Source organism: Lepus europaeus, chromosome 22, assembly GCF_033115175.1.
Source record: "Lepus europaeus isolate LE1 chromosome 22, mLepTim1.pri, whole genome shotgun sequence".
NCBI lineage: Eukaryota > Metazoa > Chordata > Mammalia > Lagomorpha > Leporidae > Lepus > Lepus europaeus.
In genome coordinates, this window is record NC_084848.1 from 16,144,691 (window position 1) to 16,172,134 (window position 27,444).

At 39.1% G+C, this 27,444-nt stretch overlaps 1 protein-coding gene across 1 annotated transcript in view; it reads right to left on the bottom strand.

Annotated features, from left to right (window-relative positions):
• The window catches only part of LOC133751191 (uncharacterized), a 90,293-nt gene that overhangs the window by 34,615 nt on the left and 28,234 nt on the right, over positions 1–27,444 (bottom strand). Inside the window, exons 2-3 of the mRNA XM_062181036.1 lie at positions 7,265–7,308; positions 6,864–6,983 (exon numbers count right to left, since the gene is read on the bottom strand). Of these exons, the coding sequence (XP_062037020.1) occupies positions 6,864–6,983; positions 7,265–7,308 (164 nt within the window). The remainder of the gene's footprint in view (positions 1–6,863; positions 6,984–7,264; positions 7,309–27,444) is intronic.

Consider the following 27,444-nt stretch of genomic DNA (forward strand, 5'->3'; position numbering starts at 1 on the left):
AGAGGCTGTTTTCATTTGTCTGCTGAATCTGTGGTAGGGTTTGAGTCACAGCAAAATGTTCACTTGGAGAAAAAATATTCACGGTCAAGTCCTTTAATTTGTTGAAAGAGTTGGCACTTGATGAGCAAGTTCCTGTTAAAACAGCCTAAGAATCCAATATGTTTTTGTGCTTTAGATGGTGAAGAGGGCCAAAAACCACAAGATTATACATCAAATACACAAACAAAACAAATCAGGAAGACCTCTGACAGCTGAAGTAGGTCTTCTGCAGGGTTCTTTGGAACTACTGGCACTCTGGTGTGTGCTGTCAGTGCCAATTAGACCAAGATGAGCTCTGCTCCTTTTTTTTTTTTTTTTTTTTGTTTTTTTTTTTTGTTTCATTCCTTAGCCAGCTACAAACTGAATGACAAAGCAGTTTCAAGGCTAAAATCTACTTATGCCTACTTCCTGAAAGGCTGAACAAATATAAATGTGGGGGTGGGTGTATTCAAGAATCATTCTGAAATCAGAGTAAAACTGAGCTTCCTCATTTGATGGTAAAATGGGTAGTCATACATTGTCTAAGAGATAGCCATAGGCCAAATACCAAGTTAAATATTGGTTATATAAACCAGTGTAGGTTTCCCTATGGCTAAACCAGAAAATATCAGTCAATAAAGGAGATTCAACTACAAAAATTACAACAACAACAAAAAACCTCTACTTTTTGAACATGCATATGCTCCTGGGAAGTTTGCTGTCCCACTCAAATTCCACCAGAACCAGCTTACCTTGCTATGGCAATCTTTTAGATATGAACCTTTCTTCTAACTTGGGGAGTATCAGTCCCCTTGTTCAAATGATAAGATCATTACTAAGTTGATTCTACACTATAATAAGAATTTGCCTGGAGCCAGCCAGCACTGGAGTATAGTGGCTAAGCTTCCAACTGCAGTGCCAGCATCTCATAGGGATGCAGGTCTGAGTCTCGGCTGCTCCTTTCAGCTCTCTGCCATGGCCTCAGAAAGCAGTAGAAGATGGCCCATGTGCTTGGGCTCCTGCACCTGGATGGGAGACCAGAAGAAGCACCTGGCTCCTGGCTTTGGATAGGCTCAGCTCTGGCCATTTAAAGAGTGAATTGACAGGTGGAAGACATTTCTCTCTGTCTCTCACACTCTCTTTGTCTGTAACTCTACTTCCCAAATAAAAAACTAAATCGTTTTAAAGAAAAAAAAAATGAATTTTCCCAACTGGTGTGGAAATTTCAGCTCTTTTAAGAAAAAACAGATAAATAAATATTAATTATCATTTTTCCTTTTTTAAATGAGGTTTACATATATCTTTAAATGTATAAATAATGTAAATATAGTATACACACATTTTCAACTTGTAAACTGCATCAGAATTGGCATACAAATATAAATGAGTTTTATAAATAATATGGAACACCAATTTTGAGCATTTTTAAATAATTTTCAATTTATTATAGTAGTAACACTTAATATGGGATCTGCCCTCTTAACTAATTAAGTGTTCAATACAGTATTGTTAACAATAGGCCCAGTGTTGCACAACAGATCACTAGAACTCATTCATCTCGCATGACTGAAAGTTTATCCTCACTGATTGAGCATTATTTCTTACAGCAGCATTACCATTGCAGTAAGCAGAGTAGTTTATTTTAAAAAGCTCAATGTCCAGAGTTGCCTAGTATTGAAGCCTGATTCCAGTGTTTACAGGCTGTGTTACTTGTGGGCAGATTAACCTGTCTGTGCCTCTTTTTCCTTATCTGTAAAATGGGGATAAATTCTGTACCATAGTGTTGGTGTAAGGATGAATCATGTATGTGTGTATACTCATACATACATTTATGTACATATATACTTTTTTATATATACATGTTATATAATTATGTGTGATGTATAAATTTTATAATACAAGGATAATTCAAAAATTTGTGGAAAATATGAATTAAAAGATAAGTTTATTTTGGTGCAAATCTCCTGAAAATCATTAAGAAAGGAAATTCAATTGTTCAGCTTTGTTTTCTCAGCTCTTCCCCTGGACCTTATGTCAGGTTCCTGGAAGAACTCCAAGGACCCTTTCAACTTTGTATCTCTCCATTCCATCTCTTTCGTGAAGGAGATTTTGATAAACATGAAGAAAGCAACATTTATTCATCCATTGTCAAAATCTGAACTTATAGCATCAAGAATCCTAAATAATATAAATACATATGACAAATAGTAGAATAGCTTCTATTTACTTCCTCAAGCATATACAATACACACTACACAGAGAGAGAGATTCTGTGTACTGAGATGATAATTGGTGGCTAGTTTATCAAGTTTAGATTTTCTAAATTATGAACAATACACTTGCCTTACACTTTTGATCAGAAATAAAAAGGCTAACACTTTGTAAGTCACCACTACACCTGAATACTATGCAGCCCCCTTCCAGCGGGGAAGGCAGACTGACTGTAGTGATAATACCAATACTGCTCTGAAAAATGATAATGCGAGATGAACCAAACCTGAAAGAGATCTGTAAAAGAAATAAACATTTGAGCAAACATGTGTGCTCTTTCAACCTGTAGGGCGGATACTCAACTCAGTCAAACCTGAGGAGGGATGGCTTGAAAGAGGGAGGCTTATTGAGTGTTGATGACAGACGACTTGACAAGTATTACCTCCCTTAATCTCACTCCCATCTTGGAGGTAACTATTAGGGCCACCATTTCACAAAGAAGGACACCAGGATTCAAGGTCACATATCTGCCAGAGGCAGAGTCAGAACGCCAACCATAGTCCTCGGCACTAAGTTAAACACTCTTTCACCAGGCCAGAGAGCCTCACGCCTGCCTCTTGCCTTCACTCAGCCCTCTTCTATCTGTATTCATTGCCTTTGCCATGCACGCCGCTCCAACCCACCTCTACTAGATGCCTTTTGGACACTGCCCCATTTGCAATGAAAAATAAGCAAGAATACAAAAGCCTCATATAACTCCCCCACAGAAAGCCTGACTATAAGGTAGGGCCAGCGATGCCTGAACCCACCAGTATTCTCGCAGATGTGCAGCTGCACACATGCATACCGCCTCTGCAGGGCTCATAAAGCAGCTTTCAGCACCACTTAGAACCCTGTGTTAGTGGGCATCTGCAGCAGCAGCCAGCTACTGCACAGTGAGTAATTCTCTGCTGAACCCAGGCAGGATTGGCCTGTAGCACAGAAGCAGGCATGTGAGCCCAGAGAAGAATGTCTGTCTTCTGTGTTTCTGGAGGGCATATTGTTATGTCCTAAGAGACAGGAAGGGGAGACAGAACTGCAGAATGTCTAAGGAAGAACCTCAAAGTCTATACCGCATCACCTTATCTAGACACTTAATGTTTGCTGCTTTACAGAAATACAGAATTAAGAAACATCATAAAGGAGGCCTTTCACGGCTTCCATTTTTCTCATTTATTCTTTTCAGCATTTTTTTGTTCATGTAATTTCTTCTGCTAATTATTTAAACGAAAAAATATGTGCAATGCCCTGAGTCAACACTGTATAGCTTGGTACGTGCACAATCCGTTAAGAAAAAAAAAAAGGCATTTTCTACTGCTGTGCAAATATTAATTAACTCAAGCATTTTGCAAGGCAAGTAGCTAAGGAGCTCCATTTCACCCACGCTTAAATAGACAGGTTAAGACAATAAAGTGATTTAATTGTAGAGCCTTCTGGAACCTTCAGACTTACTGCTGAGGCACTGAGGAAGCACATACTCCATAGGGGACAAATAAATAAATCCTATTGCAGGGACAAAGAAAGTTCACTGCACCAGAGGAGCCAACTGATAACAACAAGAAAACCCTGCCAATCACCATCTATTCTTAAAACATCCACATTAAGCCATTGTCAGATTCTGATTAGCTTAAAAAAAGGCCCCATTTTCTCTTCCTTCTGCCTGACTTTTAGGGGGCTCCTGCTTTCAGCTCTCTCTAGAGCATGGCAATCAACATGCAGCCCTCAGTGTTACATAAAGTGAGTGCTTTTTCTGCACAATGCTTTGGAAGATGCTCTTTAAGGGGTACAGGAGCTCTGATTCTGACTTTATCCTGTAAGAGTCCTGGGATATGCTTGGAGCATCTCTCCACGGCACCTGCTGCCTGATTCTGAGAGTACTTGGGGTTTCTAGCGACTGTTGCCAAAATAGGAGTGTTTTGCTCCTTAAATTCATTGCTTTAGGCCACATTTGAATTCTGTTCATGGGGCAGAGAGCCCATCAGTTGCTCAATAGATTAACTCCTTGGTAGCTACTGCTAGGGGAAATCTGGCTACCCCAGTTGACCAGTAGCAATGATTTCAAAGGGATTAAGAGTGTTTTCTAAATTTCTGATTTAAAATTAAAATGATGTACTTTATATTTTCCTTTTCATTACTTGTTCTTCTTTAGTATTATGATACAGCATAAAACAGGAAGGTGGATATCCCATATAAATACATGTCCCTTAAGTATTCACTATTGGAAGTAACAGGCAAGACAGTCTCACCTTTAGCATTGATCTCTGCCAGTAATTTTCAGCATCTAATAAAGATTATCTTTCAATGATGTTCTGCACTCAGTTCAGTTCCTAGAGGCCTAACTCTGCACAAGGACAATTTCATTCCTCACATGGGAATATCCTTAGGATCTTTTCTTTCAGACAGCTATTTTCAATAAGGGCAAGGAAAGTGAGGAGGTAGTTTAGCTCTAACCTCCAGAGGTGTGCAATGAATCATGGGGAAGACAACTAGAGAAATGTATGCTAAGAAACTAAAATATATATAAAATACATAGAGCCCTCTACATAATGTCCCTTTTCATAGATACTACTTAACAGTTCTCAAAATAACATGCTTTCATCCTAAGTTAATAAAAAATAAAACAAAACAGGTAGACATCAATGAGCACTTCTTTTGCAGGGCAAAAGTATACACGAATATCTCACATAAACACTGCAAGGACTGTATGAGATAGCACTGTTTATTACTCTCATTATACATATCACAGTAATGATTATAATAGCAGCAAGAGCTGTGATTTATTGAGTACCTAAACATGTGCTGGGCACCTTATTTAAGATTCCTTCATTTAATACATGCAGTGGTTTTGAGGTTGTGTCTCCAGTTACTCCCACTATACAGATGAATAAATTGGTCCCACAGAGAGTATAAGTAACTTATCAAGATCAGTGATAATTTAAACCCAGGTTGGCCTGATTTTAGAGTTCTTAGCCACTTTTCTATACTGCCTTCATCAAACACTCACTAATTGCAAATGAAAATCAGTGAGTGGGGTTGAAAAACATCTCTATATGAAAAATTAACACTGCAAAATGATCCCTAATATTACACGATTTACTCAAATAAAACAGGGAAAACTAAGATTGGGCCATCCTTTTCATAAGCCCCATTAACAAATGTATACTTTTCTCCCTGAACAAAAATAACTTCAAGTTTTAAAATTGATTTCTATAAGTTCAAAAATAATCAATACTCTACAACAACTGTGGAAGAATGTATTTTATAGGTAAAGCTTAACCTTTTATCCCAGAGGAAGATGGAAGTGTTCATCCTGGACTGGTCAGCAATGCTGACAACACTGCACTTGTGACTATGAACTTTCTCAAAGACGGAAGCTGTGAGCCCTAGGGAAGGGAACAACCACCAAATTTTTCCAAGAAGTAGAGACGTGGTGGGGCTTTCTAAACTCCAGAGCGGTACCATCAAACTGGTGTTTTCTTTACTTAGACTACCACTAAATATAGAGGTCGGTCTTCTCCCGGTAGGAAGCATTCAGAGCACTGCTTGCTTTGGTCTAGAATCTGGAATACTTAAGGACTACTGCTGCCTCCAGAGGATCTCCAAACAAATGGGAAGTTAATTTGCATAGGCCTCATTTCCATTTTATTCATCCTTTGCCCATCCTAGATCAGGTTGTTTTAATACCATCCCGCCATGGGAGGTCCAGCAAATTTAAAGGGCATTAGTGGTCAACAATTAGAAGGTATGGGCTCCACAGCTGAGTTTATGTTTGAGATGAAAAGCTAAAACAATAGGAAGTCTACTGTGTCACAGAAAATAAGAAAAATAAAAAGGCCAGCTAGACAGTATAAACATGGGGGAAACCAGACTCATCTAACTCTATAGATTAGCTTGAAAGCCACTATTTAGGGAGGGCCTATGATGATGATACCAGGCATTTTACTTGTACTCCAACATTTAATCTCTAAAAATATTTAGAAAGTAAGGATTTTATTCTTTAACTTCCTGATATACGAGAGACTCAATATAAAAACAAAGTCGAAAGGCAGGCATTTTTCTCAATGTTAGCTATCTTCTAAAGAGCAAAGGCACAATTGAAACGTGGCAGTGTCTGATTCTAAATCCAGTACCTTACTTACCACTGCATATGACCTGCCTCTGCTCACCAGCTGTTTTCTGATGTGTAATGCGAAGGCACTACAGGACTGTATCTGAGCAAGGGTAAGCAAACCTTCAACAATTCACCCAGACCCTGTAGTGTTTTCTTCTTTTCGAACATTAGACTAATGCCAACAATTAATTTACACGGAATTCTATTAAGATTTAAGAGCCTGGGTTTTAGCTCCGTGTGGCTCTTATTTTCCAACAGTAAACTGGCTCATGCCATATCAAGGTGCAAGTGTGCACATGTGTGCAAACATTCACACACACACACACCCACCCATGCACACGCCGTTAGGAGAGAAAAAACAAAATTATTTCTGAAAACCCTGCAAAAATCCTGCGACACCACCAGTACCTTCTATAGCTCATTAATTCTGGCCTAAATTTGCTACTGTCAGGCAAATCAGGCACCCTGTCCAGCAGACACCCACCTGCTATTAGGCTGAATGCGCCTGGCATCTATTGATTCCAATCCAAAGCTTATGTAAAAAAGGCAGCTCAGAGTCCAAAAGGAATTTCGGCCACAAATACTTTGGGAGGAATCCAAACAACTAAAAACAGAGAGAAAGACAAGATGCAAATCTGAGTGACAAAACTGAGACAACCCAAACTGGACTGGTGACTGTTCAAGGACAAATCTACAAATGACATAAGAATCTCTTTTGTATGGCCATGGCCATTTATTTTAGGAAATCCCAGCACCCTACACATGAGATGGCCATACCTTCCCAGCTGGATACTCACAAAAAATATTCACAATTATTCCAGCAGTGTTGCTTTAAAAGATTCCCTTTTTTTTTTTTTTTTTTTCCCTTTAAACCCTTATGCTTACTCAGTTGAAACTGCCTTTGTATTTTTGGTACCATAAATACAATCCTGAAAATGACAAAGAATTCAAGTCATTAACCAGTTAATATGGACCTGAAATGATGTAAAATGCTTAAGAAGGTACTGGGCAGTTAAGTTGCTGCTTGGGATGCCTGTATGTCTTATAAGAGTGCTTGGATTCCAGACTGGGCTACCTGACTTCTGATACAGTTTCCTGCTAAAGCACATCTTAGGAGGCAGCAGGTTATGGTTCAAGCTCTTGGGTCCACATCACCCACATGGGAGATCCCAACTGAGTTCCTGACTTCTGGCTTCAGTTGGACCCAGCTGCTGCTACTGCTGGCATTGGCAACTGAACCAATACACAGAAGGTTTGTACCTGTGTTATCTGTCTTTTAGTCTTTAAAACAAAATGAAAGGAAATTAATCAAAAAATTAAAAATTATAAAAAGAATACCAAGTAGTTTACTCTTCAAAACAACCCTATGAGCTTAAGAGTTATATTTCCAGTTCACAGATAATGAAAATTGGTTTTTAAGAGGGAAAGTAATTTGCTCCAAGTAGCTGGAAACTGAGTTACAAAGAAAGAAAACACCAGGATTCACTTACAATTTCCCTGATGCTTCCTGGCCCTCCCTCACCTCTGAAATGCCCTAAGCTTGCATGATGTGGCTCCACATCCAACTTCCAAATCCTGGCACTGGTGGTTTTTGTGGCAGCTGCTTGTCACAGACAACTCTGTGTACATAAACAAGTTAGTTCCAGTGGGTTCTTTAAAACCAGATCAATTCTGTCTTCATTTTAGCCAAGAGAAAACATGCACTTGAAACAAAATATGCAAAAAGGGAGAAGGAGAGACGTGCAGTCCAGTGGAGCAGCATGAATTTCAGCAGCCCCTGTCCCTCCCCTCCAAAGTTCCTCTCCCCCAGCCCACGGCACAGCTCCCACGGACTTCAAAGCCAGCTCCCGCTGAGAAGAGGGGCAATGAGGCCTAGCAGAAAGAAGGCGTTTATCTAGAGAGGAGGATGAATGAGGAATAGGGGGTTCACTGCAGATGCCAGGCATCTTAAAACAAGAATTCTGAGTGCTTTCACAAAACTGATTTCTAGCAGGGATACTGGGGTGGATGAGAAGGGATGAAGATCCAAGCAGGAAGAATATGTTTCTGCTGGTCAGGTATTTCCTAAATTTGACAGACGATCCCAGTTTCTGGAGTGTCAGCCTGTGTTTGAGGAGAAGGAAAACCATCCAGTTAGACTCCATTTACTTCTACCAAGACAGGGGAGCAGTATGTCATACTTCAATCTGGCTCTCTGTGATTTTGTGCATTTCTATAAATTGAAGCCACATTCTTTTTGTAAAAGAGTGCCCATGGATTGTGCTACATAAGAAAATTCATGAGATAATTGGAAAGTTTTTTAAAATAGTTTTGTCATATTCCTATACCTGTACTGCATATTGGTATGGCATATATTTAGTTGACCCATGTCAAAGGCTGTGATTGGACATCAAGCCCATGCATCCTTCCCTCCACTGTGCCTCTGATTTACAAGCTGACTTCTTGGAAAGAGCCACTTAGCCATCATTCTCAGTTTATCATCCATCGGTTATCATCATTACTGCTGCCGTTACTATTCAAAATGATTATAGACTTGCAAAGATGTTCCCTTTTCATAATATTGTTTGCAATATGCTTTTACGCTGCCTAGTTAATATCGCATGTCTATGATTTCTTTTCTGGCACAAGTCACAAAAGCTAGCTGCAGTGAAATTTTAGAAGCCTCTTGAATGGCTACATGTAGAACTGGGAAAATAAACAGGTGCTGATGTATTTTTTGAAACAACGAACTGATGACCCTCTGTGCATAGTTGACAACAAAAAATTGACATGGAATGCAACATTAAAATTGTCTGGCCCTTCTGTCCTCAACTACAATTTGACAACTTCTCCAAGGACAGTGATGGTCATTTACTGAGTAAAGGACAAAGTCTGTCCTTGATTTTCCCACTGCAGTCCTGCTGAAAATAATAGAAGCAAAGCACATGTGTGGAATATAGGAGCTGGTCCTTGTAGGCTGACAAACAGATTTAAGAGTATACTGCCTCGAAAGAAAAATATTGAAGACGTGTATGGCTGCAGGGGATTAATAAAAATCCATGCATCTCCTTTTAGAAACAGCAATGAGCTTGGAACTAGAATTCTCCTTTTCATGCGTGCACTCAACTCTAATGTCAATGGGAGCTTTGTATCAGCAAAGCACAGAGAATTGGAGTCATATGTCATTTAAAATGAATCATTTTACTTCCTCTCCTTAATATTTATATATATTGACAAAATATAAAAATACACTCTTTAAAATCATTTCAGCTTTGTAGCTTTCTACTCAAATAGCAAACATACCCAGAATAATTATTAACCACTGAATAATTATTTTAATGGGGTCACTCATAACAGAATTTCACAGGCTTCAGATTCACCATCCCACAATGAAAAATGCAAGTGGCAATGTATTACAAATTGCTCTTCGTTTATTTTGAGATTTGAATCTCCATTTTATTTTTAACAAGAGCTTCACAGTGTGCTGACAAGTGTCCTGAACTATATTTGGAGGAATAACAATATCTAAGATCAGGAGCACACATGGGCAGAGTTGGCTTCCCACTTTATCTACAGAAATATAAAACATGTGTACGTTGTGTGAATTCACCGTCAAGGATTTGAGTCTGTCAGTAGAGCTCCTGCTGCCCTCTGAGCACTGTGTCAATGCTTTCATGGGAACATCTGGAATGTTTTCAAGGTGTATCTTCAATATCTTTTCTCCAATTTCCAGTCATCAAGAAATTTCCAGCATCAAGCAAGTAATGTTTTACTATGGTGTGCTACAAATCTAAAATGAGTTTAAAAACTAAAAGGACAAATGGCTCGTTAGCTGATCCTCAATAGGTACAACTGGTTTGTACTGCCTTTGTATTTGCAATTAGATTTTCAGAAATTGAAAATCACTGTCTTTGGCTTTCTGTGAAAAAATGCTAGAGGCAAGCAATATGGTGATTATTTTTCAAAGGAGGAAAAGAAAGTGTTGAAAGCTTTTAATAACATATAAAGTTGTGAGTTTGCAAGCACTAAACACAAAACAATGTTAATATGTTGCACTTTATAAATGCAAGTCATTCTGTTTGCTATTTGGAGTTAGTAAATAGGTTTAGACAAATAATAATGTCTCTGTCTCTATGCTCAACTAGAGAGAAAGAGCCAAGTACTTTGAGACATCAAATGATATACACAGTGATGAAAATATAGTGTTTGTCCTGAAAAGAAAATAACACATACACACACACACACACAATTTAAAACGTCTTTAAATTCAAGACACTCAAATAACTGAAGGTTTGGTCATGAGTTTCTGAGGCCTCCTCTGACATATAGAATTTTCAAATATAATAGATCGCAAATAAAGGAAGACCAGTTTACCCAATGATTGGTCATGGTGAATTCAATGGTAGGTTATTAATCAGAGGAAACGCAGTGTATAAATACACAAGCCCATGAATAATTTTTAAAGAGTTAGTATAATAAACATCCTTTCCAGTTCTAGAATATGTTCTCACAAATGGAGCCTTAAAGGCATGAGAGAATGAAGGTTTATAGAATTCCTTAAAGGTTGTACCCTTCCTAGGTACTATGTTATGCACTTAACACATATTACTTGCTTTAATGTTCTCCATAGCCCAGTATTATCATTTCCTCACAAATGAGCATTTGACACTCAGATGTGAAGGCCTTCAACTAAATTTTACCTCTAACTATGGCTAGAACGTGGCCAAGGGGGCTGTACTTCCTCTTAAATACCATTACTCTTGACAGCCCTGGGGCTGGTTCTGTGGCACAGTGGGTTAAAGCCCTGGCCTGAAGCACTGGCATCGCCTATGGGCGCCAGTTCTAGTTCTGAATGCTCCTCTTCTGATCCAGCTATCTGCTATGGCCTGGGAAAGCAGTAGAAGATGGCCCAAGTCCTTGGGCCCCTGAACCCACATGGGAGACCCAGAAGAAGCTCCTGGCTCCTGGTTTCAGATCAGCACAGCTCTGCCCATTGCAGCCACCTAGGGAGTGAACCAGTGGATGGAAGACCTTGCTCTCTGTCTCTACCTCTCATTGTAACTCTTCCAAATAAATAAAACAAATCTCTAAAAAAAAAAAAAAAAATGAGCAGCCCTAATCTAAAAATCCAAAATGCTCCAATCTAAAAAATGTTTGAGCATCAACATAAAACAAGTAGAAAATTCCATACCATAAATTTTGTTTCATATATAAAATTGCTTAAAATATTCTGTAAATTATCATTGGATCAGGTGTATGAAGTGTACCTGAAACATAAACAAAGATTATGCTTGGATTCAGGTCACATGCTCGCACAACTCATGGTATACCTGAAAATATTTGAAAATCCAAACAAATCCAAAAATCTGAAAAACAGCTGATCTCAACCATTTCAGAGAAGAGAAACTCAGCCTGAAAAGGTTTTAAATTTTTGCTGAATGTTCTTTATTATATCATTCTCCTTATGGAAAGTATACATTGTAGCATACAGTTTTCATTACTTACTATAAAAAAGCTGTTGGACCAGGGCCTCGGGGACCCAAACTGTCAATCTCTCATTACTCCAGTTAGTGACAGTTAGTGCATGTAATTATCATTGGGGAGGCCGATGTGCTAGTTCCAGAGCAGAAAACTATTTCATTTCCCTAGTTCCAGCCTAACTTACACTTAATAAAAAGGTGCATAAACCTCTTGATTAATTTTTAAATGATATTTAAGGGGAAAACAGAGTTAGTGATTTTTGTGGGTTTTTTTTTTTTTGAGTCTGAAGAAATATTTCAATAAGAACTAATCAAATTAACCTCAGTCCCAGAAAGTGGAGAATGGAGTACTAAGAGTCATAGAGTCCTCTAATTCACCCCTTAGAGGTAGCAGATACACACAATTAACATTTACCTGAAAATAACATTAACTTCGGGTCTGTTTTAGACATAGGCATTGTTGTGTAGGTTAATCTGGGTCTATATTTCTCAATCACAGTGAGGTGGTAAAAGCTTGAGACAAAAGCTGGAAATAAACCATCTCATACTGATCATAAGGTTGGGTCCATCAGCCGAACTATTATCTTGGCCATCCCAGACACCTATTTCAGACTAGTATCTGTCATCTTCACAAGACAAATGAGCCTATTAAGTATACAGAAAATCACATTTGATAACTTATTAAATAAAAAACAAAGCAAAAATATTTGCTTATCTAATGGCCACAGCCCTTTTCTGCCAAGTCAGTTTGTAATACGTGTAGGTGGTACCCTGGGATCAATTTAAGTGGAAATGAATCCTGGTACTGTTGGTGCTGACCTGGTTTGCTCTTGAACAATGGCCAATTCCTTTGTTTCCTACACTGCCCTGTATGTCCTGGGTAAATCCATTTCCAAAGGATTCTGAAGAGATACAATTCAACTACTGTGGAAAATTTCCATTTTGAAGAATAACTATTTGAGAAGACAACAAATTGGACAATAGGGAAAGCTTAGATTCCTTATAAGCCTCACATCAAAATAAAGTTACACAATTTAGGACAAGGTGGTTGTACCCACCTGAGAAAACTTGGAACATACTTCCGTATGAAGTGATGGTTTAATAGAAGCCATGTGGCTAAATTCCTTTGCACTATAAAAAAAAAAAAACCTTCAATTTATTTAAAGACTAAAAAGTGAATGCTATCCTGGCAAAATGTAGCAGAAAGGTAAAAAAAGAAGGAATCTCCAAATTTCTAACATAATACTTTTCAAAAGGACTCATGATATATGCTAATGGGGAGTAGCAAAAACTCCACTAAAGCCCTGTTGTCTTGGGGCCCTTTCAGACCACTAAGCATATTAATACTTGTGAAAGAACTGAGATATTCCTGAATCTATGGCATAAAGGATTGCCAGATAAAAACAAAGTGCCAAAACTGTATGTAAAAATTATTTATTATCTATCAGAAATTATATAAAATTGGACTTGTTTTTTTTTTTCTATTTATCAAATCTGTCACCCCTGAAAATAGAATAGAGAAACAATCCTGGTCAACTTTTGAATGAACTATTTTTGAGCTGGTTAACGGTGCAACTGTCACTCACGTGTTTCCGGTTTCCTGGGAAGCACTTGGACAATGAGGACTACTGGGATCTTCCTTTTAAGATCAGGTCTCCTGATGGGCCACACATCACTGTGTTTACAAGCTCCCAGGTAATTCCTGATGCACATTCATTTAAGAATGACTTCTATAGCCCAGACTAATAAAAAGAAATGAGAAAGTCAGAATCAGATTTATCTGATGGCTCAAGTCAGGCTCTAGAGGTGGTTTAGAAGTCACAAATCTTAAGACAGTGTTAATTTGATAATGTTAAAAGGAAATAACATAAGCCCAGATATTCGCTGAGAAAATATTGTGAGACCACCTCTTTATTATCCAGATGAGGATGCCAAGGGAAACCTCATCCTCACCCTAAATTAGCCATTCAGAAGTGCAACCAAGAATAGAACCTCTGACACCTGATGCCAGAATTCACCCCATGCTCTCATTGCTAAACAATTCCTCCTTCATCCTGTTTCTTGAACAGCTGAAGGAGCTGGCACACCCAACAGAAGGAGCTGAGACATTTTTCTACCCTTAGCTAAAGTGCAAATTACTTCACTGCAAAGTGACTGCCCAAACACAGTAAAACATGCAGAAAGCCATGTCTGAATCGGGAGTTATTTGAACAGATGTAAACTGCCTCTTCATTTTATCAGTAAATGTTAACACCACATTTAAAAGTAAATAAGGAAAAATCTAATTGCACTACACTGAACATGAAACTCAATTGCTTGTAATATTATGCACATATGTCTGTCTATGGAGGAGGAGTGGGTAGGAATGATGTTGTGGAGGACAGTGTCTCCTCTTTCCATCAGCAGAATATCATCTCTGGGATAAAAAGGAACTTCAAAAAGCTGATGGAAACTGAAATGTAAAAATGTTTACTTTGGTGCAAAACTTGTTGAAATCCATGCATACTTCTTTTCCCAATATGCATTTTTCATGAGCTTTCTTAAGACATCTCGTGAATGGATTTCAAAAAATGTTACACTAGTGACCAGTGTTGTGGTGCAATGAATTAAGCCACTGCCTGTGATACAGGCACAAAAACATCAGTGATATGTGGGGCCAGGAACTGGAAAGATAAAACTGAAGCATAGTGTGTACACAGCAAGAATTCAGGACAGGGGAAGGCAGTGAGTGTTAAGAGCTTTCTCCTGAAAGCTACTTGGATCTGTGCTTAACTCCACATTCTACCTTGACTAGCCATGAAATCTTGAGCAGGCTACTCAAACCCCTACAGTCATCTGTAAAATATGAATACCAGCAGCCAACTCCAAGAGCCACTGTGAAGAATAGCAAGTTAACATGGAAAGTACCCACCACAGGTCAGGGCACATGGCTCAGTAAGTAACAGGAATGAAAAGCAAGAATGTTGGTTTCTGTGGGTCCAGTGGGTTGGCCACCATATAAGACATCTCCAAAACACCCACAGAAAAATGCACTGTAGCGTTTAATTCCATGTTTCCATTAACTTCTTGAAGGCCTTTCATGTATTTACCAGTACTCAGCACAAATGTACTCTGTGCCTAGTTGCATATAGCACAAATGGGCTACAAAAGAATACCAAAACCTATCATCTACCCACAAGTGTCTTATGATCAATTAACTAATCTGTGCTCAATAACAACCCCTGTTACGAACATGGGACTTGATTATGTACACAATGCAAAAATTCAGAGACACATTGTTCTCCTCTTCATGTCTTCGTTAAGGAGATAATACATACTTGCTTGAGAAGTTAATGACAATTATGGTTATTTAACTGCAATAGGACAATATACAAGTACAAATGGCAATTTCTGATGAATAACCAAAAGCTGTATAACTGAAAAAGACTATGAGCTCACAGGGGGAAAACATGAGTTACAGCAGTATGGGAACTCCTCATGGAAGATAAGTTACTTGAGATTGGCCTTGAGAGGGGAATAGCATTTAGATAAGCAGAGAAGAGGAAATCCTAGGTTTATGATACAAATAGTCATGCAATGAGAAAACACAGGACTCAGAGATTAGGAGACAGATAGAGCATTATCAAGTTGCTTACAGCACTGAATGTCAGGCCAAAGAGTTGGACCATTGCTATCTAGACCTTTGGTTCTCAACATTTTACTCTGTCTCACCACTGTGCAACTGTTAGATAACAACAGTGATTATTCTCCAGGCTCCAGCAGAAAATACTTGAGATTGCATAAATAACATTGGTTGCAGACTACATGAAAATGTTGGTAAACAGGCACTACCCTTTCCCTTTACCCCAACCCCCAGAATACACACACAGTCACATTTCTCTCACTTATTTAAACACACCGGTGTCTGGACACAGGGTTTATGCTGCTGCTGTGAGAAACAGAAGCTACTAAGACCTCTAGCAAGCCAAATTGTGAGACATTTGATAAGTGAAGTAGGTGTTAACTGTGTTCTTCAGACATCAAGTGCACAGAGTCAGAAAAGGAGACTGGCTTTAGGTCTCTGCCCTACCGCTGCTCCAGCCAAGTCTAGCTCTTACGATTCTTCCCACTCTACCACAGTGCAAACTTAAGGAAATATTCAATACCAGATGGGCAATCACTGCATTTGATTCTATTTCTGCAAATAAAACTTTGGTGTGGCCTTTGGGAAGGAAAAAGGTCAGAGATTAGACAAATCAATTCTCACTTTTCATGCCTACATCAATCACCCTATCTACTGGGTTACACTCTTTATATTGCTAATCATGAGCACTTAAGTGAAAATACCACATTACACATTATTTGGTGTGATCTAGTAATTAAATATTTACTTTACCCCACAACCTTGTATTAACTCTTTGTTAAGAGTTTCTGAAAAATCTTTCTTTATCTTAATTGGATTTTTTTCCTACTGTATACTGTATATGTTCCTTGTATTTTTGACACTCTTATTGCCTTCTTTTTCAAGTTTTTTTTTTTTTTTTTTAACTAAAAGGCAGCTGGTTCAGTCCTCCAAAAACCTGCAACAGCCAGTGCTGGGTCAGCCATAGCCAGAAGCCAGGAACTCAATCTGTACTCAAGTACTTGGGGTATCATCTGCTGCCTTCCAGTGTGTGCATTAGAAGGAAGCTTGACGGGGCAGTTAGCTGGCACACCATTCAGGCACTCATGTACTGGATGCAAGTGTCTCAAGTGGCAAGTTAACTACTGCACCAAACACCTGCCCCCTACTGCATCATTTAAATTGTAATGTACATGATTTTTAATTTTACAAGGCAGAGAGATAAGTAGATCTCACATTCACTTGTTCAGTCCCCAGATTCCCCCAACAGCTAGAGCTGGGCAAGGTTGAACCCAGGAGCTAGGAACTCAATTCAGATCTTCCACATAGTGGCAGGGACTTCAGCACTTGAATCAACACCACTGGATCCCAGGTGTGCATTAGCAGGAAGCTGTGGCATAGCAGGTAAAGTTGTTGCCTGCAATGCTGGCATCCCATATGGGTGCTGGTTTGAGTCTGGCAGCTCCATTTCCAATCCAGCTGTCTGCTATGGCCTGGGAAAGCAGAATTTGGCCCAAGTCTGTGGGCCTCTGCACCCTTATGGGAGACCCAATAAAAGCTCCTGGCTCTTGGCTTTGGCCTGGCTCAGCCTCAGTTGTTACGGCCATTCAGCGAGTTAACCAGTGGATGGAAGATCTCTCGATCTCTCTCTTTCTCTCTCTCCCTCCCTCCCTCCCTCCCTCCCTCTCTGTAACTCTGCCTTTCAATAAATAAAGAAATAAACAAACTCATGACTCAGTAGTTTAAATGTGATGAAAGCAAAAGTACAATGGAATATATTAAGCTGCTAGAGTTATTTTCAATGAAATAATAAGAAATTAAGAAGGCCGGCGCCGCGGCTCACTAGGCTAATCCTCCGCCTTGCGGCGCCAGCACACCAGGTTCTAGTCCCGGTCGGGGCACCGATCCTGTCCCGGTTGCCCCTCTTCCAGGCCAGCTCTCTGCTGTGGCCAGGGAGTGCAGTGGAGGATGGCCCAAGTGCTTGGGCCCTGCACCCCATGGGAGACCAGGATAAGCACCTGGCTCCTGCCATCAGATCAGCGCGGTGCGCCGGACGCAGCGCGCTACCACGGCGGCCATTGGAGGGTGAACCAATGGCAAAAAGGAAGACCTTTCTCTCTGTCTCTCTCTCACTGTCCACTCTGCCTGTCAAAAATTAAAAAAAAAAAAAAGAAATTAAGAAGAAAACATAACAAATTCTTTAAAACCATGCCCTTTGCCATCTGCTCCTTCATTAACTGAGCAAATTAAAACACAGCTATGCAACATTAAAAAAAAATAATTGACCTCTAAAAATGAAAATACTGAGCTGCCTCCAGTACTGTCTTCAGGTTGAGGAGTAGGACTGAATTTTAATGCCTAAAAAGAGCTGAATTATTAAATGTTCAATTTACATACATATTTACTGAGTTATTTACATAGAGTGGGAATTTGAAACCTATAAAAACCAAGGCCTTTCACCTAAAACACTCAATACTAATTGGCAAAGAAACAAGAGAACATCTTTGACGGAGCCAAGGTATAATTTATGTGTCAAAATGACAACTCTATCCTCCTGGATGACAGTTGTCAATACCAGAAGCTGAGGAATGAAGGTAGTAGAAATACAGAGTTTCGTTTGGTACAAAAGTTTGTCATTTTCTATTCTTGATTTTTTTCTAAGGTTGAAAGATGATATACCCAATTTGTGAAAAAGATATTTAAAGAATACTATGGTAGACAAAATGGACATAACAACATTTGATAAATAACCACTAAGACTGTCACATTTAATTAACATGATCCTGAAATTTAATCTGGCCAAAATATTTAAAAGAAAATAGCTTGGTCATGACAACACTTGGACTTATTTTTACCATTCATGCAAAAATCCCTCCAAAACATTATTTTAATAACATTACTTGAAACTGGTATCCTGACATTATTTCATCACCGGTTAGCAAGATAACTATATTTTTAGTAGCTCTGATAAAACCAAAACAAATCATAGTAATCAAGGCAAATAGGAACAAAATAAACTTCATCTGAAATTCTTAAATCACACCCTTCACTATGACTCTCTGAAGATTTTTATTAGAACTCTAAAGCACACTTTAAATGTCCTGGTTCCTAATGGTCCCTTGTATCTCTAAGGGCTGAGTTGAATACAGCTACTGTGGCTGATGTTTGCTGCGTGAAACAGTCTCTCATTGCTGCTGTCCTTGCCTTGCCCTGGTCCTACTGTTCCCAGGACAGAAGACTCCACACCAAACTCTGTCCATGTTCTTGCCTCTAGTGCAAACTCCTGGACAGCCAGGGCAACCAGAAGAGCTCAAAATTTCCCTTCACTCCATGCCACGCTGGAAAAAGAAACCCTGCTTTGACAGTTGTAGCTGTGACAATAAATGTTCTGCTGCCAAGGATGCAGGGGTAATGACAGAGCTGCTTTGGGCAGACACATTTCCTTTTTTCTCCCAGGCAAAAATCCAATAATAGTGTTCAAATGCAAAATAGCAGTCAGCTGTAGTGACCACAGCACCTTCCTTCCCCCTAAACAGCCCTCAATAGTTTGTCACAATGCTAAAACCTCCACCATGAAAGATTTACTGATAAACCAGTATCATAGTTAGGATTTCTAAAAAATAAAAGGGGGGGGGGGTAAATTGAGCTATAAATCCTTAAGAGAATGGGAGATTGATGTAAAGGGGAAATGGGAGGGAGGGACATACGGCTAGTACATGCCTGGTGCTATGCTAGACAGTTTACAATACAGTCACCCCTTGGTAGTCACAGGAGAGTGATTATAGGACCCCCCTACTATGGCCACCAAACTCCACAGATATGCAAGTTCCTTATGTAAAATGCTGTAATATTTGCATATAATCTAAGCAGTTCTTCTGTATACTTTAATCGTCTCTAGATTTCTTCTTGTACTTAATGCAATGTAAATGCTCTGAAAAATAGTTGTTACATTATCTTGTTGGGGAATAATGACAAGAAAAATGTCTGTCCTTGTTCAGTACTTATGCAATTTTTCCCCAAAATATTTTCACCCTGGAATTGGTTGAATCAATAGCTGTGAAACCTACAGATGCAGAAAGCCAACCGTACCATGTTCATTAACCTCTGAAGGCAATAATGGCCTCTCCACTTTCCAGACACTGAAACTGGGTTTCAGAAAGTTCGATCACTGACAGGGCAAAGATACATATCCCAAGAACAGAATGAGAGAGCAGTCAAGGTAGGAATCCATAGGAAGGATCAGGATGAGGACATTGGTTTCTGAGCAAGTTCATGAAAACAAAGAGAAGACAAAAAAGAAAAGAGGAGGTGAACTGGGTTTGACGCCCAATACCAATTCTTTTACCATTTTTTTTTTTTCCAGAGCTGGCCCAGGCTTCTTGAATGAGAGTATATCTCCCTTTTTAAAAATATTTAATCTATTTGAAAGGCAGAGTTACAGAAAGAGGGAAACACAGAGACAGAAATTTTCCATCCACTGGTTCACTCCTCAAACAGCAGCCAACAGCAGGGGTTGGGCCAGACCAAAGCAAGAGCCAGGAGATTCTTTCAAGTTTCCCACATGAGTTTCAGGGGCCTAAGGACTTGGGTCATCTTCCACTGCTTACTCAGGTGCACTAGCAGGAAGCTGGATCAGAAGTGGAGCAGCTGGGATTCAAACCAGCAGTATGGGATGCTGGCATTGCAGGCAGTGGCTTAACTTGCTACACTGCCCCATACAAAGAGTACATCCTTTTTTTTTTTTTTTTTTTTTTTTTTTTGACAGGCAGAGTGGATAGTGAGAGAGAGAGACAGAGAGAAAGGTCTTCCTTTTCCATTGGTTCACCCTCCAATGGCCGCTGCGGCCGGTGCATCGTGCTGATCCGAAGCCAGGAGCCAGGTGCTTCTCCTGGTCTCCCATGTGGGTGCAGGGCCTAAGGACTTGGGCCATCCTCCACTGCCTTCCCAGGCCATAGCAGAGAGCTGGCCTGGAAGAGGGGCAACTGGGATAGAATCCGGCCCCCCAACCGGGACTAGAACCCGGTGTGCCGGCGCCACAAGGCGGAGGATTAGCCTGTTAAGCCACGGCGCTGGCCCAAAGAGTACATCCTTAATATGAATTACATCTCCATCAAATAACAAGAAGAAAATTAAATTCACTGAGAAATTTTCCCAGCAATGACTGTTATCTGGGTACTAATGCCTCACATACGGCCTCTCAGACTGTCCCATCATTTTACGATTTCAATGTCATTCTCATTACTTACTTGGGGCAAAACTAGGAAAAACATCTTGTGGTGTGCCTAAGGTCCATGTTCATCCCCAGCAGCCTCTGTTCTGCACATAAGCAAGGTTTTATGAATAAAGGAAGTACCTACCCACCTTTCTGTACCTTTTTCTTATTCATCCACTTATGAAGAAGAAAAGGGGAGAAATTCTCAGGGAACTCATCACAAGAAAGTGAAGATAGTTAATTACCAAATAAATAATAAGCTCCTTATTTAGTGGGACTGTTCAGGGCATCTGTAACTTGCTGTCAGAGAGGAGGGTAAATCACACCAAGAAAGGCTGATCAAGCTAAACCTGGCACTGAACTCCATAGGGGGACAAACATGTAAAAGTCACTTTCTGTGTGCTGGGCTCTATTTTATACTTTTTACAGATACTATTAACTTGTTCTATCATCAAGAGGACTCTGTGATTACATACTATAATTATCTGCATTGTACTGATACTGCACCAGCTCTTAACTAAGTGACAGAGTTGAAATAGGAACCAAGGCAATCTGACTCCAGTTATCATGGTGATAGGACAAACAAGCACATCACATTTATAGAAAACTCCATCTTGGTCCCATAAAGAAAGGATGAAGAAGGAAGCTCACAGTTCCCAAATACTTTTGGAGATTCTATTATATGTGAGCATCATGCTGGTGATGGAGATGTTGTAGGTTTTCAAACTGTCTAGGTGTCCATGCAGTTCCAAGGGGACATATCAAGTATAGGAACTGAATTGGGATGGTTTCAACCACTTCTCTAAACATAATTCCTGTACACATTTGCTGATGCTTTCTCAAATCCTGGCACCTTTGAAAAAATTACCACTCAGTGCAAATGCTAACAGATTCCTCACTTAACACAGGTGCTAACAGACAAGTCCTTCCTCTGACTTTCAGCAACACTGGATCATGAGAAATGGTGTGTGCTCTACAGACACTCTTTTCATTACTTTTTAGTCACAATACAAACATTAACACTGTCGCTAAGTTTTGTGGTGTGCCATCCTTCCTCTGGCAGAAATGGACTGCTTTTTCATCATGACTAATACGGAAAAGACCAAACTGAAAAATATTTACGCTTGTTTCATTCCCTGGAAGCTCATACACAGAAGGGATATGTTCCCTTTTTTAATGCCAAAGATTTTAGAGTATCCAACACTCAGACTGTTTTCCAGCCACCAGATGACATTTCCTTTCCCTGCAATTAGGCCAAGAATACAATCCTTGTATATTTGGATCAACTACTGAACAATAACAGATATTGCATTTTCTAAAATGCTTGCTCCAAGATAGCAGCAGCACTCTCTACCATAAATACAAACACAAACATACACATGAGACTGGTGAGGACTGCTCTTTCAGGATTAGACTTGAGAATTTACCTACTGTTAATAATATGGGCTGAAAAATTAAGATGGTTTTCTCCATTCCTTTGGAAAGTAATTTTATTCACAAAGAACAGTCCCTGATTTTAGTCTTAGGTCCATTTGTGTTTTCTTAGTAAGACCTTCCCTTGTAATTTCTCCAAACTCAACAATGATCCAAGGGATACCATCTTCCCTGACCCTTGCATGCTTACATGTCTCATTAAGGTACTTTAAGACACAACATTTAGACAAAACACTTTTCCCATTAACACACCTGGACTCTATTTATTGGCTCACATGTGTTCTTTAACGCCATCAACTGGAATTGAGAGCAAATGTCATTATGAAAGTGAATCTATACCTAAGTATAATAAACTTTGCTCTCCAGTCTCCAAAGTGTGAATCATTAGGTTAATTCATGAAAACGCTACTGCTGATAGAGTAGCACTTGCAAATTTCCTTGAGTTTGTCATTTTTCTATACTGATTTATTTGTTAGCATGTCGTGGATTTACCACTAGGCAAAGATTAATCTTTCTCAATCTAATGATTTGGGATGGGTGGTATCATATAAAAATTGGTACATTTTGCCAATTCACTGCCTTCTGAAGTCTCTCCTGAAACAGTGACATTTCTGTATGAGGGACTAACAAAAAATGTGTATTTTTTTTTCTCCCTTAAGATAATTCCTGTTGGTGGGTGTTTATAACAAATTCCATCACAGGATCCAAGGTCCCATAGATTCAGTTGGTAGGAATACAACAGTGTTATATCAAGCACATTTTCCCTCATGACTTGCAACAGCTCTTTCATTCTAGAAGCTTTTTTATGTTACTTCCAAGTATCTTTCAAACATGACAACCTAAAATAGCTACTTTTATTTTAAAAGTTAACAAGCTGTATTTTAAAACCAGTAACCTGGGGGCAAAGACTCTAAGTATATATACATTAATATAGCTGCCTGAATTTGTCTCTCAAAATCATTTGAAAATTTAGAAAAAATAAACAAATTGGATCACTAAACTGTGCATGTAATAGAAAGGTGGTGACATTCCTATTAATAAGATTAAGAAACTATGAGAGATTCAGATCCTACAGAATACTCTGTATAGCTACATCAAGGTCATTATTTCTACACCCACTCCATTAAAACAACTGTAGGTTCCACTTGTGTCATAATCACATTTTAAATTGAAATGAATGTGACAGATTTCTTATAGGAAAAGTAATAGCACACAAGTGATGTTATGATAAAGGCTATTTTTATGACTCCATACATACTGACGTTATTAATATCACTCCTATGTAAAAGATAATATAAGACATTCCAGGCTGCAAGTCATTTGGGTCAGGACGACTCTCATCGTCCTCATTCAGAAAATAGACAAAAACAAAAACCAGTATTTAAAGTAAGATATTTCATTTCCTCTTCTGAGATCCCTGAAAGGAATGGGGGTGACAAAAATGGAACTCTAGCTTAAAATACAGTTTAGGGTTTCTGTGGATTTGTACACTCATTCTTCCATATGTTGTCTTTCTAAATCTGAACCTATGACTGACACAGTTCATAACTCTGCTATTCCTTTCTTGATGTCACAGAAATCCTATGAAAAACATAATGAAACTATTGATCACAAGATAACTATCCTACCTCCTTCTTACAACATGAAATGGCCAGGGGCCAGTGTTACGGAATAGTGGCTAAAGCCACCACCTGTGACATCACATCCCATATGGGTGTCAGTTTGTGTACTGGTTGCTCCACTTCCAATCCAGCTCCCTGCTAACAGCCCAAGTAAAGAAGCAGAAGATGGCACCAAGTGTCTGGGTCCTTTGCTACCTACATGGGAGACCTGGATGAAGTTCCTGGCTCCAGGATTTGACCTGGCCCAGCACCAGCTATTGTGGCTATCTGAGGGGTGAAATAGCAAAAACTCTTTTAAGCAAATAAATAACTCTTTAACAACAATAACAAAATATGTAATGACCAGCATACATTCAATAGCTTCCCTTTTAATATCATATAGGTTAGGTGTTGTAATTCTCTTTAATATTGAAGAAATATATTTAGGAGTTTGAATTCTCAATTTATGGATTTTAATTTTCTATAAAAATAAGAGAGTAACATTTTAAAATCCCAAAGACTTGATTGAACCAAGATTAAATTGCTTTGGGGGGGGGGCAATGTTTGGAGAAGCACATTTATTTTTAAACTTTATTTTATTCATTTGAAAGGCAGAGAGATAGAGAGAGAAATAGAGATCTTCCATCTGCTGGTCCCCTCCCCAAATGCCTCCAAATATCCAAAATATATTCAAATAGATCTTCCATAAATATATTTGAATGGCCCAATTTGGCTCAATGTTGATGTAATGATTTAAGCTTTTAATTACCTAAATATATTTCTAACTCAGGTTGCTAGTGATTTTTTTCCCCACTGGTTTAATTTTCTTGTTATACTCTATTTCTCTAAAACAATTCAGTTGTAGTAAAATGAGAGAAACCAGTGTTCTTTTAACAGTCCCCAAAGATACAAAGATGTTTGCATCCCAAATCAGAGTGCTAGGCTCAAGTGCTGGCTCAGCCTCTAATCCCAGCTTTCTGCTAAGGTTCACCCTGGAAGGCAGCAGAGGATGCCCCAAGGACTGGGGTCCCTGACATCCATGAGGGAGATCCAGTGCTGGCTCCTAGCTTCATTCTGGCCATGCTCTGGATATTTGGAGGCATTTGGGGAGGGAGCCAGCAGATGGAAGATCTGTTTCTCTCTCTCTCTGCCTTTCAAATGAATAAAATAAAATTTAAAAATAAAGAAATTGTTTTTGTAAGGCTAGACTTGCTCTTGATAACTAATTCATGACTATTCAGGAAAGACGAGAGAGTAATCTTGTGAGACAAAAGGCAATAAACTTAAATTGAGTATTACTATATGAACTTAAGATAAGCCACATGAAACATAGCTTAATTTATGAACTACACAAAAGAATCAGAGCAATTATCACTTGTAGGACCTACATGTAAGTAGGACTCTTCAACTTACAAATCACTGTTAGATGTAACCTCATAATACTACAAAGAAACCTTTGAGATCAGCACTAGTATAATCCTCATCATACACACGAAGCAGGTGATTTGCAAAGAGGGTGCAGAGCTGCACAATTTAAGAATCACTGTGTTAAATTACGTATCATTTCTTTCAATCATGATAGGAATAGCAGCATTTTTCTGTAATAGTGTAACCTGTGTCTACAAAAGACATAGAAAATGATGTGTAAGATAAAAATCTTACTTTCAGATACCGTTAGTGTGGAGAGTGTTCCACACCAGAAAACTAGCCATATATGCCAATAGCAAAATATATTCAAATAGATCTTCCATAAATATATTAGGAATGGCCCAATTTGGCTCAATGTTGATGTAATGATTTAAGCTTTTAATTATCTAAATATATTTCTAACTCAAGTTGCTAGTGATTTTTTTCCCACTGGTTTAATTTTCCTATTATACTCTATTTCTCTAAGACAATTCAGTTGTAATAAAATGAGAGAAACCAGTGTTCTTTTTAACAGTCCCCAATTGCTACTTGACAAATGGATTAAAGAATGATAAAGCTTCTAAGCTGATAGGCAATTCAAGCCAATCCAAGCAACACACACTCAAGAAATAGATAGTCACTGTCCAAATCAATTCACAAGATAGTGGGAAAAAACACCATTTAGTTGACATAGTCTCCATGTACAGTCTTAAAAAAAGCAGATAGCCAAGTGCCACTTTGATTTTGTGCCATGTAAACATTGATAAAAGAGCCACTGAAGAGCAAAACCCTTTTCCCACTCTGTCCTTTCCATGTTAAGGAAGGATCTTATATAGGAAGATTACCAATGCCCTGATTTCAGCAGTCCATTCAAGTATCAAATGCAGGACTATCTTTTTCTATGGCTTTTTCATGCTAAGACTTTTAAATGTAGCACATATCATCTATCTCCCTTTCAACTACAGCACTTCATTGGGACTTAAGAGTCAACTATTGTCCATTGAGTTACGTACAAATAAAAGATATATCCATGGTATCTGCCTAGGAAGAAATGTGTAAGACATTTTAAGTTTTTGAGATGTTTACTCTATTTTTTATTTTTTGTTTTTCTCTGCCAAGCTCACATAAAGTATAAAGGTTTGGTGATAACAGAAAATCAGAACTACATTAGGCTCAAAAAAAGGTGGAAAGATTCAGTGCCATCTGGCACCTGTTAAATAACATAGATGCCAGAGTCAAATACATCTGGGTCCCATTTCAAGCTTACCACTTCTTGGTGTGAGCTGCTGGTGCTAAGATCTGCCATAATCTTACTGTATGCAACTTATAATTCTGACTTCATGGGGCTTCTGTAGTGATAGCTGAGAAAGGTAACAGTGTGCAGAAAATTCTAATTCTCAAAAGTAATGCATCCAGGCAGGCGCCATGGTGCACTAGGTTAATCCTCTGCCTGCGGTGCAGGCATCCCCTTTGGGTGCCGGTTCTAGTCCCTGTTGCTCCTCTTCCAATCCAGCTCTCTGCTGTGACCTGGGATAGCAGTGGAGGATGGCCCAAGTCCTTGGGCCCCTGCACCCACATGGGAGACCAGGAAAAAACTCCTGGCTCCTGGCTTCAGATTGGCGTAGCTCTGGCCTTTGCAGCCATTTGGGGGGTGAGCCAATGGAAGGAAGACCTTTCTCTCTCTCACTCTCTGTAAACTCTACCTGTCAAAAAAAGTAATGTGTCTGGGGCTGGCACTGTGATGTAGTGGGTAAAGTCGCCGCCTGCACTGCTGGCGTGCTATATGCGCTCTGATTCTAGTCCTGGCTGTTCCACTTCCAATCTAGCTCTCTGCTATGGCCTGGGAAAATAGTAGAAGATGGCCCAAGTCCTTGGGCCCCTATACTCACATGGGAGACCTGGAAGAAACTTCTGGCTCCTGGCTTAGGATTGGTGCAGCTCCTGCTGTTGCGGCCATCTAGGGAGTGAATCAGCAGATGAAAGACCTCTCTCTCTCTCTGCCTTTCTCTCTGTGTGTAACTCTGACTTTCAAATAAATAAATAACTCTTTGAAAAAAAAAAAAAGGTATGTGTCCCTTTTTGGGAGTGGATGTGGTATAGATGCTCCTGGATGTCTTATTAAAAAAAAAAAAACACACAAAAAAAAACCTCTCATCACATGTCATTAGTATTTATATTTATATTTAACACTTTAGAAACAGTTTTGGAGAAAAGGAACAAGAAGACTGGTCCCTGATCCCCACCACCCTCAAGCACCCATTTCTCTAGGACTCAAAATAGTTTTCTCTTTTCTTACACAGTTCTGTTGTAATCCATCGATTTTTCTGCACACAGTATAAAATTTCCTTTGC